Raw genomic sequence first — 17,080 nt, 5'->3', positions numbered from 1 at the left:
CAAAATAATAATATATTCTAATTCTAATAATAATAATAATATTCCCTATCTACAAAAAAAAGTACCCAAATTCCCTAGGGAATCTGTTACTACATTATAATAATATTTTTGTTATTTTTTTTTAAATAAACTTATATTTTTTGTTAACCTAAATCTTAAAAAAATTTAATTTAGTAATTAGTGTTATATTGTAATAAATAAAAATTAATGGAAAATGAAATTAAACAATTTTTTTAAATAAAAATGGTTTTTATTTTTTATGAAAATAATTTCATTTTCATTAAACAAAAATACAAAAATATTACGTAAATTTAACAAGAATAATTATTTTTTTTCTCCATCCATGTTTAATTTACATTTGGTTCCATAAGTTAATTTGAATATAAAAACTGACATGCAGAGAGGCATTTCAATTGAAATCCCTCAAAGAACTGTATATGTATACATATCTTAAACAGTACACATAAATTTATTATAAATATAAATAAGTAAATACAAAGATGAGTCCAAAGAATAGTGATCAAGTTCAGAATATCGAAAGCAACGTTAAAATATAGTCTTATCAATCACAAAAAATACTAATCAAACAAAGGAACAGTGAAATAAATTAAAGAACCAACGAAAGTAAGTGTCAAAACGAAATGAAGAATTTTGATGATTCACAACACCCTAGGGTAGTTGATTCACCTCAAATTTGTGAGAAATTACTGATGTAATAATGTACAGTCGTGTTAGGTACATAATGTCCTTGCTGTTATTCAGAAGGTTAACCGCAAGCCAGATCACATGTTTGGTTCAGCTATAATAACTGATTTTATCAGTTTTATATGAATGAAGAGAGTATAACTTTTAATACTTGTCAAACAAAAATGGGGCACATACTGAAAAGTAACTTGCATTAAAGTTATGCTCTTTATGCACAGTTTCATATATAGTAATGAGCTAAATTTTATTTATTTTTTATTGTTTAGTTCTTTCCATAATGCTATATAAATATTAATTTTCTGGGTTGAAGGATTTGGGAGATATGTTGATGTGTAAGTGAGTGATTAATATATTATGTAAATTATAGAGGGAAAAAATAAAAATATAACTCACTGCATTAAAAAAAATAATTACAATAAACAAACAAAACAATGTGCAAATATTTTAGCTTCAAATTTAAAATATAAATTCATCATAAACTGGAAAAGTAATTGCATTTTGATAATACTCTATAATTATATATTTGAAAATACATCATATACTATTCAAAACAATAAGAAAATTATATGGTAGCAAATAAATGTGTTAATTACCATCTAGTAAAACTTAGGAAATAAAGAAAAAATGTATGCATTAAAAAACTAAATAATATAGTATAGAATAGGCTACTGTGGGAAAAACTGAAGAATCACTGTTACAATTTTTAATCATTCTTCAACCTTCATAAAGAAAGAGGAAGAAAAAAAGAATAAATATTATACCATACATCAAATATGTACTGGGAAACAAATAGTGTTCATGACCTAATTTTGTTCGCTTATGAATAATTTGAAAATAATTTTAAGCCTAATATAATTTCACACATCTCAGTAACAAAAATGCTTTTATACAATTAACAACAAACAATTTCATTTATATATGATATCATTAATATTTTGTAGTCATACGTGGTAAATAGTGGCATTAGAATATTTTCATGCAAATATTTAAAAATGAACAACATAAAGGTATAGTAACTATTTATTTATTTTTAAATCATTAATTAATTAAATGAATTTAATATTTTTAATGTTACACAAACAATCAAGTTTGATTAAAGTGTGAATAAAGAAAAATTAATACTAGTAACTATGTATGCACAACATTTTAAATAATTTATAACTTGTATATGTGCTTTTTCTGATAATTTCACCACATGAGTAAACACACTGAATAAAAAGCTAACTCATATGTAAGAAAAATTAACTGAAATTATACTTATTAATAATAATTTAGTATTATTAATGTATTATAATAATTTTAAGAATTTTTTTTATTGTGCAATATCAAAATGCCAATGAACTGCCAATTCAATACAAATGAACCAATTTCACTGTACCACAGTTTGTTACCAGATAAAGCCAATGAAGGATAGATAGATAATTTCTGAGAAAAAAACAAATCAAGATTTTATATACTCAAGATACTATGTGTATTGTAATAGTTTACAAATTAGTTAAAAAATTAAGTTTTAAATGTTTAAATTAATAAATTAAGGAAGATTATTAAAATCATACTGAAAAAAGCTTACAAAGTTGTAATACTTTCCTGGCATTGGTTATTTATTCTTATATAGTAGAAAAATAATTATAGATGAATAAAGTTACCTAAGATATATTTTTTGGGGTGGGGATAATTTATGATGAAATTTTATCATAAAATTATTATTAAATAAACTAAAGAAAGTTTAAACATTTTATAAAATCTGTATTTTTTTTTTTTTTTTCTGCTCCCCTCCAAACACCTTCCTAGAATTTTTTTTTTGTTTTTTCTAGGTTTACTGTGTTAAATGTAAGAAATTAAAAAAATAATTAATTGATTCCAGATATACAACAGTAAAAAGTTACATAAGATTTCTTTTTCGAGGGTAGGTGGTGAATTATGATGAAATTTTATTGTAATATTATTATTATTAAAAGTATATTATTTAAACGTTTAATAATATGAAAAGTTGAAATAAAAAAAAGTTTAACAAAATTCAAATTATATTTTTAAACTTTGGTTGGCTCCCCCACCACCACCCCAATACTGCCACCAAGGTGCTTCTTTTTTTTTATCATTTGCACTATTAATACGCCAAGAAAGACATAAAAAGTTGGTTAAAATGCAATAAATAAAATGATAGCTTTTTCAATTTTTGGGGAAGGGGCAATTCTGGGGCAAATGATTTTTAAAAATAGTAAGATAAGCATACATGCATGTACTGAGCTTAATATAAAGTGGGGTTATGTTTACAAAATTTTAAAAAGATTGACTCCCAAAAAAACCCCCATCCCCTGGAGATATTGATCCCAAAATTTTACCCATTTGCTTGAGTCTCTAAAAAATTAAAAAAAAAATGGTTAATCCAGACAAACGTTATTAAGCTTTAAAGCAGGTTTAATTGCAGTGAGGGGTGTCAATCCCCTCACCTTTTTTTGTTTTTTGGGGCTCACGGGATCATGAAATATTAGAAAGGCAAAAAAACTCATACCCGATCATTTGACTGATTACTACACTTTCCTTCTTGCAGCATAGCTCTAGAACTATGATGACAAGAAAGTAAAAGGCAAATATAAAGTATATAAATATACATACATTAATAAATTTACTATATTTAGATCTCAAACTGTTTTTTAAAGGTTTCAATGTTAATACATTGCAGAGAACTAGTAGTTTGAAAAATTATGAATCCATAATTATTTATATTTCCAATTTTATCTTTTTAATTTTTTATTTACATTTCAAAAATAGTTTTCTCTTAATAGTTTATTATTCAGTGAAAATATTTATAAATTACTGTATCATGAATGAATTTTTATGAAAAATCATTAGGAAGAATTAAAATTAAATTATTAATTAGGAAAAATAATTTTCATGTTGAAACTTATGTGTTAAATGAAGAGAATTGAACTATCTGGGTGGTGGAAAGGATTGAAGGAGGACTTATATTAAATAAGAGAGAGAGTGAGTAAGAAGAAGATGTTGGGTTCAATAACTTTAGTAGCCAATGCCATGTTTACTTAGAAAATTGCTATATTCCTTAAAACATACTAATTCATGATTGATGAAATCGTTAAAGGCATGATTTAAATGTATACCATCATGTGTTGAAATTATACCTAAACTGTTTAATATAGGAATTTTTAATTTTTGATAAAAATTTTGTATGTACAGTTTTGATGTACTTTTGTATATACAGGAGGAAAATTTTAAGTGTTAATTTAATTAATTTTTCAAAAGAGAAGTATAGTATCCCATCTTTCATCTCCAAATTGCTGCAGCAAAAACCAAAAACCACAAATCCTCATTATAGTATAAGTAACTATAAACAAGTATCAATGAGTAGTATAAATAATTTATGTGAGTACGTATTAGATTTAAAAAATATTTTTGAAATTTATTAAATAGCAGATAATTATTATTACATATATTATAGAATAATTATTTTACTGTAGATTAACCTCATAAATTATGTGGGAATTTTATTTTGTAATGTAAGAAAAATGCCAAGCCTGATTAGAATTTAGACCCAGAACCTTCTACAAATCCAACAGGCCAACATATTTTTAATTAAATTTTATAATTTTAGGCGTTAAAATAGCCTGTTAAGTCTAGTTTAACGAGAGGGTAATTAATAGTAAAAAGATTGATTCCCTTAGATTTCTATGTTTTTAAAATTTTTAAGGTTCCAGAGTCCATAAATACTAAAATCTTGTTTAAAAAATTCAATTGTGGTGTGTGTGTGTGTGTGTGTGTGTGTGCGCGCGCGCGCATGCATGCATGCATTGACAGCTATTTTGCTTTGTGTTTTAGAAAGGATTTCATCTTAAATCATGAATTTAGTGAGGTAACTTGGGACTGAGTCTTTTAAATTTAGTGAAATAAAAAAATCAGATAAGAGGGTTGTTGTGTCTTGAAATTATTAGAACTTGATAAAAATTCTATTCTTCATTTTTTTTACCTGATAAAAAAATAATACTTTTCAAGAAATTTTGAAATAACTATCTCTTGTCTTCCTAAAAATTTGAGTTTTATGAATGTTTTTTTTACTTTTGACCAATTTAACCTATGAGTTAAATTATTTTAATTTTTTTGTTTACAGATGTTGAGTTTTGTATAGCAATTTGGATAAAAAGGATTAAAAAGTCTGTAGCTTTTTAACAATTAAATTCTTTTGCATGAAAACATTTATCTAAATTAGGTTAAGCAAAATCATAAAAAAATATTATTAAAATAAATTTAGTTTTACCAATAAATTTGAATGTTTATTAAATAGCTTTTCACGATGTTTTAAAACTTTAAAATATATTGCATTTAGAGTATTCTTTCATATCATCCATCAGTATTTCTTATTCTTGTTTTTTCTTCCTCATTTTTGATTCATTGAGTGTATACTGCCCCTGCCAGGTTTATACTGAAGATATCAGGATCTATCTGGGGAGTTAGTGCATCTTTGGTATGATCTTGGGGGGGGGGGGAGGGGGGTATGATCTTGGGGGTATGATCCTGCAGAGTAACCCAAAAGCTCTGTTTATTGTTCACAACTGCTCTGTAAATTTAGCTGATAATGTACATATCAGCTAAAGCCAAGCATTCTAATCCTGCTTAAATAGAGAATAAAATACTACAATGTTTTTAATCAAAGTAATATTTTAATCATTCCAGTTGGCAAGTGTTATATTACAAATCACAGTTAGTTTAAGAATTATATCTGCCATACCGTGTAGAAATTGTAATAAAGAAGATAAAAGCAATACTGATAGTTATGATGAAGATTATGAGGTAAGTGTGATAAAATAGCATTCTTAAATTTTAAGTTTTAGTTCACTAACTTGCTGCTCAGTCCGGTATTGCTGGGCTTCACAGCCAGGCCTGTGATCGGTGGTACATTCCAGTGCTAAGCTAAGGGGGACAGAACACACACACAGACAGACACACATACAAATGCCCTTTATTAGGATAGGATATTAAACTATAATGTTATTTTCGTTAAAAATATCATAATCAAGCAGCTATTGTGTATATTCTCATAAAACATCTAACACTACAGTCTGTTCCATTAACTGAACCCTTGTACGAACAAATCCACTTAAAAGTAACTGAATCTTCACTTAAACTTGAACCTGGGTCTTACATAATCAGAGAAACAATCAGTAGCAATGTTGAACAATTATTTAATAGTGGATCACTGCTAAAAGAGTATTTGAATCTGTCTAACTGTTTTTTCGTTAAACATTTAGCAACCCATAACAAATTTAATAGAAATCTACAACTAAGTACATCTTTTTAGCCAAGAGAGAAAAAAATATGTAAATTTGATTTTTGTTTATATGATTCTTGCTGTTTTACTTGATGGCTGGCAAAATATCAAAAATGTTTTACAAATTTAAGATTTTTTTTTTTATATGCTTTAAAATTGTTTACCTGATGTGAAAAACAGCACTGTATTATTATTTTGTTTAAAAAAATCAAATATTTACAGAAAAATTTCATTTAAAGTAGTTTTTTTCTGAATGAAGATAGGTAAGGAATCGTTTTGGAATTACCCTATTAGAAAATTTTTAATTGCTTATCATCTACATGCCACAGCACTAGACAAGTTATAGTTACATTATTATACACATAAAACAATAATTGTACTTGCACATGGGAATGACAAAATGATTCAGCCTAAACTACTGATATACAACTCATACAAGCTAAATTACTGTTTGTATCTGCTGTACCATTTTGTGACTAAGAATTCTTAGTCACAATGTAAAATAATGAAATTAATTAGTTTCATTATTTTACATTGTTTAAACATTATTTTACATTGTTTAAACATTCTGTAACTGTAAGAATATTTCAAAATGATCCTAACGACACAGTCAAACTCTGTTTTAAATCTCTAAGTATTTCACAACATAAATTAAAACATGTATAAATATTACAAATAGTAAAATTAGTAATGAAATGTGTCAGAGTGGTACAAACAGTTAAAGCATTATCCTCCCATGTAGGAGGTTAATAGTTTGAGGCCTGTTGAACCAATTCTAACACAAATGGTTTTTTGTATCGCTCCTGATCACTATTCTTTTACCAGGTATTAATTAGTAACACATCTTGTAAGGTGATTCGTAGATGAAATAAGTTATAAGGATACTCATTTCATGAATAAAGAATCCAGCTGCCTACAGGCTCTGAACCGAGAAAGTTGCATTAAATATATAGACTTCTGTATTTATTTATTTCAGAGCCAACCACGATATTTATATAATTATGGGGTACATGATCCAACAACAGGAGATTTAAAACAGCAATCTGAATCACGGGATGGTGATGTTGTACAAGGTCAATATAGTTTAGTTGAAGCAGATGGATCTGTTAGAATCGTTGAATATGTAGCTGATAATGTAAGTGGATTTAAAGCAGTCGTAACAAGATTCTCACCGCAAGGAGGTGTAATACCAACAAATAAACCTGCATTTCCAAAACCTAGACCAAAACCAAAACCTGGAAGACCAAGTAATATGAAGTATCAATTTGGACCGCCATTACCAGGTATTCATAAATTTTTATCTATTTTTAATAAATTATAGAATTTTTATTTTGTTCAATTCTTATGTTAGTTTGAGATTTTAGTGAAAATTTACAGATCAGTTGAATTAATAAGAGTGCTGGGCTGAGAGTCTACACTTCTCAGTGAACACCCATAGGCGTACGGGTGTTCACTAACTAGTACATCTGAGATTGGGTCTTACAATCTCAAGTAGATTCCATGTAATATTAAAAATTAGACAAAAAAAATTTAAGGGAATGAATTACTCATACACACACTTCTAGAATGTATGATAAAAAAAATTCTTAATTTTTTTTATATGTCCATCATAAAAACAACAGTATTCCTAAATCTTAATTTCCAGACGGGAATAATAACTATACATTTTTATACAGAAATTTTTATCTAACGTCTGAAAATGATCAATGATTTATCTATTTATTTATACTTAGCGATATTGATTTTTATTATAATCATGCATGTGCTTAATTTATATTATGTAAACTTATTTACTGATTAAAATTAGAGTTCAAAAGTATTAACCGTAATTTTTATTTACAAATTACTTAATGATAGATCATAAATATTACTCTTATATATAATTTATAAATTTGGAGTGATGTAACTCTCAAATTTATAAACAATTAATTTTTATAACACAGTAAGGTTTCGTCTTTATAAAATTTGATGAGTTTGTACATGCTTGTTTATTAATAAAGAAAATCTTAACAGATAAAACCTTTGATGAAATATGAAAAAAAAATTTAGTCTAATAAAAGTGATATTCATTGCCACAAGTTTCATTGCTATAAGACTGTTTCATTGTTTTGTCTGTTTACTAGATTGGCATTCTCCATTTAGAAGTCGAGATGTAATGTTTGTGTATTCTGAGAAAATAGATCTCTTATAATTAGTCTCTAATTAAATCTCTTTTAATTAATTCTAGTCTCTTTTAATTAATCTCTTATAATTATCCTTTGGCCTGAAGATCAAGATTTCTCAGATTACATTACATTAGATAACGGTTTGAAATTAGAATCAAGTGTCAAGGATCTCTATTGTACTGCTAGTTAAGAGACAAGTGGTATTTCTGCAGCTTATGTTTGTGATTTGTTGAGAAACAGAATAGTGTTTTGATGGATTTCAGTTTTTGCAGACAGAATATTTAAATTTCAATTTAAAGGATGATCCATATTTTTGTCAGAGAATACACTCTAATTGTATTCATTGCAATAAATGTTATGAACTACCAGTACACTGCGTATTTATGAATCAATATGCTTCACAATAGACAACCCAAATTTTTTTGGTCGTCAGACAAATTATTGTCTCAAGTGTCATTTTGCATGCTTAATACAATCAATCCCCTATCAAGTAATGATAGTATCTACAATGTTTAAATGACAACTCAAAGATTTTTTTTTTGAAAAATCTTCTTTATAGTTTGAGTGGCTTGTTGAAAAGAAATGAAAGTCATTTGTGCTAGTTATAAAATAGTGTTATTTTAAGGGAAATATTTTGTTTAATGAAATATCATTTTAAAATTAAAACAATAAAATAATAACAATAATTTTGCTGTTGAGTTTCAATTTATTAAAGATAATCTTGTTTAAATTAACAAATTAGATAATTTTTTTTTTAGTTTTCATATGGCATTAAATACTATGGCTGTTAAGAATATTTACTACTGAAATGTGTAAAGGTGAAGGTCAGGTTTCTGTCATAGGCCTGGACTTTCATAGGGTGATAGAACTGGCTTTTGGGACTTCCTGCCAATAAAATCCTTATGCTAGTGACCTTTTAAGAGTATTGTCCTCTAAAGTGTTTATAAAATGAATGTATTTACTGCTTTGCCTGTTGGCAAAGGAGAGGATTCTATTACTCCTCTGTCATTTCACTTTCTTGTAAATAATTACTTATTTATGTATTGTGCATGATGTCATTTGGTTAAACTTTTGAAAAACAAATGTAATAAAGCAGCTGACTTTCTAAATTTATAAAAATTTATTTTAATTTATTTTTAGATGATCTTTCCAATAATTTTTTTATTCAGCTCCTTTATTAAGTAAAACAACACCCCCTACACACACACAGAGAGAGAGAGAGAGAGAGAGAGAGAGAGAGATAATAACTGAAACATGTAAAGTTTTATATTTAGTAAAAAACTCCTATGCATCAGTGATGTCAAAACAATATGAACTTTAAAAACAGAGTAAAATTGTAAATGAATGATAAATTTACTGCATTGCTGTTTAACAACATACTGAAAGGGTTTTCTAGCTATTTCAAAAGCTAATAACAATGCTGCCAAAACTTTACACACATTTTTAATATACTTGTACATGTAATATAGAGGAAATTGTTTCCTGATTGGAGTTTTCACCACAGGTATTATATTGTTATCTAATATTGCTATATATTTCAGAATATTTCTCCTTTAGATACTCTAACCATTACGTAAATCAGTTTATCATTTATATAAGCTGTCTTAAACCTAGTTTGAGCAATCTTGGAGTTAGAGTGGTAGACATTCTTCTCAACCTGTCAATCAAGATTAGTCATAAATCACTTGATTTTACATTTAGAATATGAAAACTTTATAATGACTTATATTTATAATAATAATAATGCATACATCCTAGTCCAGTAAATTAAGTAAAGAAAGCTGAGTTTTAATATGTTAATGATTATTTAATTTATTGTATTTTATTTTGTTGTATGGTAACTAAAGGTGAGTGAAGGTTCAAAAACTGTTCAATTGACATTTGGCAAACAATATTTTGATTATTTAATTTACTATACTAGGGTAGTATTTGTTATATTTTTAAACATCTCATATTTTAATGTAGCAATATGGCAGATTTAAGTCATCTAAGATAAAACATACTATAGTCAGACTGTTTTTGTCTGAAAGTAATGATATTTATTACACAGCCATTCCCCAAGTTAAACAAAGCAAAGGTGTTGCTTGAAGGAATGAACAGCATCTACAAGGAGGGATTGGCTTGTTTAAATGCAATAATATGTTCAGTTCACTGAAGAAGATAATGGAAAATCATTTAATCCTCATTTTTCTAGTAAATCTGATATGAGATGTTTGCTACTCTGCGAAATAACTGGTCCATTTTCTTGAATCATTCTGTATCTCATCACTTATAACTATTAGGTTATGGTATCCAACATACACATATGTTTTTATTCATCTTTATCTCAAATCATTCTTTAATAATTTTATTAATACTTGTAATGAAAGGGTGAATTAATTAATAGTTACAATTGTAGTTTTATAATTATATTTAATTTGTAATAATGATTTTACAAAATACATTTCAGGTGATGATCTTAGTTTATATACTCTAAGAACATTGGCTGGATACGATAATGGCTATGCTATTATGAGAATACCACAACCAGGATTACAATCTGCAATATTGCCGAATGAATTTCGTAACAATGAGCAGCAACAATTTATCGATTCAAATTTTCCATTAATACAACAACCACGACATTATTCGAGTAATGGTAATACTGTTACTAATTATTTACAACAAACTGTTGGAAATATAACACCTGCACCACTGCCATCATTTTATCAATATTCTGTAGCAAAATAAAGTTCAATAAAATTTGGTATTTGTTTGTATCAATTAGTTTTTTTAACGATAATAATTGATCTATTATCGGTGTGATTGCATAGTTTCTCACCGTATTACAAAAAGTTTCCTCATATTGATTTCTTTCCAAAGTCAGTTTCAGGAATGGAAACTAATAAAAATCAGCTGGTGCCAACAGAGGAAGTTTGGTGAATGGAAGATAGATAATGCAGTATGCCTTACAGGGTACATTTTATCTAAAAATTAATAATGATGATGCATTATCATGTAAAAACACCTTTATTTCCCATTTCTCCAGGTATTCCTTTTGACTGTGCACCATAAATAATGAAGTATGTTGACAAACATTTATGTCCAACATTTTATGTAAAAAGAAAAAAATGAATATACAATGGATAAATGACCTGCAAATCAAAATAAAAAAACTCTTTACTTTTGTCCAAACAAAATTTTAGTGTATGAGGAAATGATGCTGATTTCCATTGTAATTAATGTTTAGTCAATAGATTATCTACAAAGAAAACTATTTTTGATTTCACGCATTTGTATTATTCGCAAAATTTCTATTATTAACAATTGTAATAGTCAAATACATGGGCATTCATATTTTTTCTGATCTTCAGACAACTTTTTAAAACAAGATGTTAATAAAGATGTGTAACTAATTTGTTAAAGGAACACTATGACATTTTCTGCTGATAATCAAATTGCTGTTTCCTCATCAGATTTTCTTTTTTGACTTCAAATATATTCACTGTTCTTTTCAATATTATTGTGGTAGAATGGCACCCACAAAGAACACCACTATAATCATCATAAACAAATGATTCTCTTGGAAATGCTTCTATCAGTTAAAAACATTTCTTTTTATCATTACTTTTTTAAGCATTATCTTAAGTATTCAATATCTTTCCAATAATGATTTTGAAGTAAAAAGAAAATTTGATGTTTTCTTGCTGTTTAATGGACTGATATTTTAAAATGGGCCCATCTCATATACACATTATACAAACTTAACTCACAACTGTATTTACTGTCAAAGAGGAAACAAGAACATAGTATCACTTTTACTTTTATATTATGAATGCATCCAGCTTATGAAATAATAATTTACCTCTTAACTATTTCAAATGTAAGATGCTTCTTTCTTTCTTTCTTTTTCCTGTTTAGCCTCCGGTAACTACCATTTAGATAATTCTTCAGAGGATGATATGTATGAGTGTAGTCTTGTTACATTCTCAGTTCGACCATTCCTGAGATGTGTGGTTAATTGAAACCCAACCACCAAAGAACACCGGTATCCACGATCTAGTATTCAAATCCGTGTAAAAATAACTGGCTTTACTAGGACTTGAACGCTGTAACTCTCGACTTCCAAATCAGCTGATTTGGGAAGACACGTTAACCACTAGACCAACCCAGTGGGTCTAAATGTAAGATGTTGACTCCTGGATCTTTTACTGTCTCAAATATATATATATATATCTGTTCCAATTTATCATCTGGAAGTGATGGATGCAGTACCAATCACAATCACAGTTGCTTCCTCAAGAGTAATGATGCTTGCTATATAATCAGTTGCTTATGGTGAACAGACTGTGGTATTACTTATTGGGCTGAATATAATAATCATTTAGCTGCACTTGTGTACCGCAGCATACTTAATTCAACATATGGTAGTGGGAAAAGGGCACAATGTTGCCAGATTTTTTTTTCAGGCTATCAGTTTTTATATTTATGAGGGCTCTACTTACATTTACATCCGCAGTAGATAAAAGATTAGAGCACCCTACCGGGTTGGTCTAGTAGTGAACTCGTATCGCAAATCAGCTGATTTCGAAGTCAAGAGTTCTAAGGGGCAGTTTAAAAATACTAGATCATGGATACGGGTGTTCTTTGATGATCGGTTTCAATTAAGCACACATCTCAGGAATGATCAACGTAAGACTGTACAAGACTACACTTCATTTACATTCATATATATCATTCTCATTCATCCTCTGAAGTAATACCTTACAGCGGTTCCAGAGGCTAAACAGAAAAAGAAAGATAAAATATTTAAACCCAATCTATGAACAAAAGTTAAATGTGAGATTATACGATTAAAATGAAAATTTATTAAGCGTTTAAGTTATTTATCGTAGGCAATGCACATTAAGATAATTTTTACTATTAATTCATTTTTATTTCTTACAGAAATAAATTTATCTAAATAAACTTTTACTTCCTATGAACATGATTATTATGTCTTGGCTAATAACATGACATTATAACACTTCTACCTAACCTTATAGTATATTTTTATTTTCTTTTGAATCTTTTGTCAATCACCATGTAATCTATCACAATCATGGTCCTTTTTACCTTTTTTAAGATAATTTTCCTTTTTCCAGTGACATGGAATATATATATCTTTACTTCTACCTTTGACATGCTTTCCAAATATATTTTTAACCATAATATGAGATTCATAAAGTAACAGGAAAATTGCCAGAAAGGACTTCCCAAGAAATTAATCAAGACATTGTGTTAACTATAAAATTATATACAATTTTTGTTATTTAAAAATCAAACCGATCAAGTGTAATATTATTTTGTAATTAACTACAACAATGCAAAACAACATTTTATTAATAGAAAAAACAAATTTAATCAAACAAAAATTTATATATATTTGATCTATTAAATAAGTAGTTTATATAAATAGTTATAGTTGTTAAATATCGTGACTTGCAAACGTGACATCGTGACAAATCAAATCACGTTTTTGTTAAAACAACAGTTATTTTAGTGTACGTATTTTAGTGGACGTATGCACGACCAAATGTATGATAGACACACACACACACACACACACACACATTATAACGACACAACTAAAACATTGTATTTTACTACTTTTATTTACCACTAAAGTAATGTAATAAACGAAAAGTGAATTTAGTAACAACGTATAACTTAAAGTTGGTTGGTTTATTACGTGTGTTATCATTAAACTAACGAGGACATCTGTTTCCTTACTTCACCGCTCGGCTGACTACGGATTGTCTTTGTTTTTTTATTCACTATGTACGATTACGTACTGTCTAAGCAAAACAATTTATACAATTTAAGACAAATTAAATTAAATTTATTGTTATTTATTTTTTTTTTTTTCTAGAAGCGAGAAATCAATATTTTGTTTAATACAAAATTATTATTATCGTATATAAAATGTTAATTAAGATTTTTATTTTTTAATAAATAAATAAGCCGTACTGCTAGCAATCTGCGTGGAGAAGTGGTAACATCTTAGGATTTTATCCGAAAAACTTTTGGTTCTAAACTCGGGAAAATTTGGCATTTTTCATGCGCCAAAAATATTATAAAATACTACTGAATTAATCCTTAAAATAAAATATTGTTGAATAATGCAATGAACATCTTATCCATTAGCATACTAATAGTACATTATGCAATTAGCCTATAATGATAGATCTACGATTGCGAAATAAGTTACTATACCATCCTTGACGAATGTCGTAAACGGCAAGAGTGTATTAACGGCCAATGTATACCGTATTTTTCTGCGGCTGAGAAAATATATGGATTATTGATTTAAATCAAAGGTAAAATACGTTGTTTACGAAATATTTTTTTAATTTTTCAAAAAAAAAAAGCTGACAACACAGTTGTAGCTGTGGGTTGTTTCTGATGCACGGCTTACACACACAACTTAATTTAAAATACTTATAATTTTATTTAAATATAATATTTTTTCGTTTATTTAATTCAATTATACTAACTAAAGCGCGCGCGCATATCGTATTTAATTCACGCAGGTGTGGCGGTACTAGCAGTAACGGTCGCTGCTAACTAAACTAATATAATTCCACAACTTACATAGAACAAATTTTTCTTGCACGGTCGACAGAATGGTGTAGCCGCGAGGCTTAACGCACCAGGTACCCAGTCAACCGGGCGATCGAGTTCGAGATCCAGCCAAACCGAGTTACTTTTTTACAATTAAATTTTTTTTTTTGTCTTCAGTCATTTGACTGGTTTGATGCAGCTCTCCAAGATTCCCTATCTAGTGCTAGTCGTTTCATTTCAGTATACCCTCTACATCCTACATCCCTAACAATTTGTTTTACATATTCCAAACGTGGCCTGCCTACACAATTTTTCCCTTCTACCTGTCCTTCCAATATTAAAGCGACTATTCCAGGATGCCTTAGTATGTGGCCTATAAGTCTGTCTAACTATATTTTTCCAAATGCTTCTTTCTTCATCTAATTGCCGCAATACCTCTTCATTTGTCACTTTATCCACCCGTCTGATTTTTAACATTCTCCTATAGCACCGCATTTCAAAAGCTTCTAATCTTTTCTTCTCAGATACTCCGATTGTCCAAGTTTCACTTCCATATAAAGCGACACTCCAAACATACACTTTCAAAAATCTTTTCCTGACAATTTAAATATTATTCGTTTAATTCTATCGTTCAATTGGGACGTCAAGAATTTTTGGTGTGGGGGTGCGATTTTGCAATTTTGTTTGCAAACATTGTTATTTTTTAATCGTTAACAAATCTATCTAAGAAAAGTATAACCTTAATTATGCGAAATCTCGAGATCTGAGGGTGACCTTGCTCTACAACCTCACCCCCTTGACCTTTTAAGTTGAAAATTTAATGGCATCAATTCTCCACGTATAGAAGTAATTTGAACAAGTACGGTTAAAATCGGTCCAGTAGTTCTGGAAATATAATGTGATTTAGAATCCTACACCGAACACACACACTTACATACTAATATTAACATTCGGAAAATTTCCATCCAGGGTACCTTAGGTATCATAATGTCAAGATACGGTGAAAACCGCATATGCCAAAATTGGACCGATTATAACACTTTCCCTTCTACAGCTACAGCTCTGCAATAGCGCTAAACGGGAAAGTAACACATTAAACAATACGTTTCTGTGGCAATAGGTTATTAGTCATAAGTTCTACCTTTTCTATGTTTAGTAACGCTTACCTTTCTTAGCTTCATTCTTTTCTCTTGTTGACGCGTTTCGGAATTCTCCATTGTCAAAACTTATTGTACTCCTTCTAGTAACTTATTGTAGTACAATAAATTTTGGAATGAAATGGTACCGAAACGCGTCAATCGAGATAACTATTATTTTAACAAAAAAATTTCTACCTTTTCTTTAATAACGGTCGGTGTTAAAAACATTCTTCCTCAAATCCCACATAATTAACAAAAGGATAAACAGCGTAATGTAGAAACTAGTTACGTATTTTTTTTTTAACCTCTGGGACCACCGTTAGGTATTGCTTCAGAGGATGAAATGAATGACAATTTTTGTAGTGTGTGAAAATGTCATGCCTGACCGGGATTTGAACCCGGGACCTCCGGATGAAAGGCCGAGACGCTATCACTCGCGTAGTTACCTATCTTTTATTTATTTATTTATTTATTTTTTTTAATCTCCGGTACTATCGTAAGGTATTATTTCAGAAAATAAAATGAATGAGATTTTTGTAGCGTGTGAAAATGGTATGCCTGACAGGGATTCGAACCCGGGGCCTCCGGATTTTAAGGGCAGTTTATCTATTTGTGTACTTTCAAATTAACCTCTGCTTGCTAACTACAAAATCGAAGTAAAAAAACAGATGATACATTTTTTAAAATCCGCTTCTGATTGGTAAGCGATTGAAAAGTGTAAGATTTTTGATCGGTTGAACACTTGTATCATAATGAAAATCTGTTTCATAATGACCCTCATTATGATACACGTTCCACCTGCGTATTTCAAAAATTATAATACAGCCGAAGAAAAAATATAAAATTAAATCTACAGTAACATGTTTTATAATAAAAAGCGGTATTTTCAACCGACTTCAAAAACGGAGGAATTCTTAATTTGACCCTCATGTATTTTCTGCATGTTTAACAAGGCATATTTTTTTGACAAATATATACAATCTGTTTACTGATTAGCACAAGACCATGTCGTAATTTCATAATTGGCGTTGCTGAAATTTCTCAGAATCTGCTAACACGATTGGATTTAAAATACAACAATTCTATGAAAATTAATATGAATAAGTTATTTAAAATAAATCTAAATTCAATCGTGACAATTTCATAAAGAGTATTGTATCTAAGTCAATGTATTTAAAAAAAACTGGAAATGCAAATTTTTGTTATAA

At 28.5% G+C, this 17,080-nt stretch overlaps 1 protein-coding gene across 1 annotated transcript; it reads left to right on the top strand.

Moving 5' to 3' along the window:
* The first annotated feature begins 641 nt into the window (after positions 1-641).
* LOC142330926 (uncharacterized) lies at positions 642-10,881 on the top strand. The gene is made up of 4 exons (XM_075376394.1): positions 642-674; positions 5,392-5,508; positions 6,963-7,269; positions 10,601-10,881. Exons 1-4 carry the CDS (start codon positions 642-644, stop codon positions 10,879-10,881), a joined length of 738 nt encoding a protein of 245 aa, XP_075232509.1.
* Positions 10,882-17,080: the final 6,199 nt, after the last annotated feature.

This window comes from Lycorma delicatula, chromosome 10, assembly GCF_047948215.1.
Source record: "Lycorma delicatula isolate Av1 chromosome 10, ASM4794821v1, whole genome shotgun sequence".
In the NCBI taxonomy this organism is placed as follows: domain Eukaryota; kingdom Metazoa; phylum Arthropoda; class Insecta; order Hemiptera; family Fulgoridae; genus Lycorma; species Lycorma delicatula.
The sequence above is the reverse complement of the archived record's forward strand: the minus strand, read 5'-3'. Positions and strand labels throughout refer to the sequence as shown.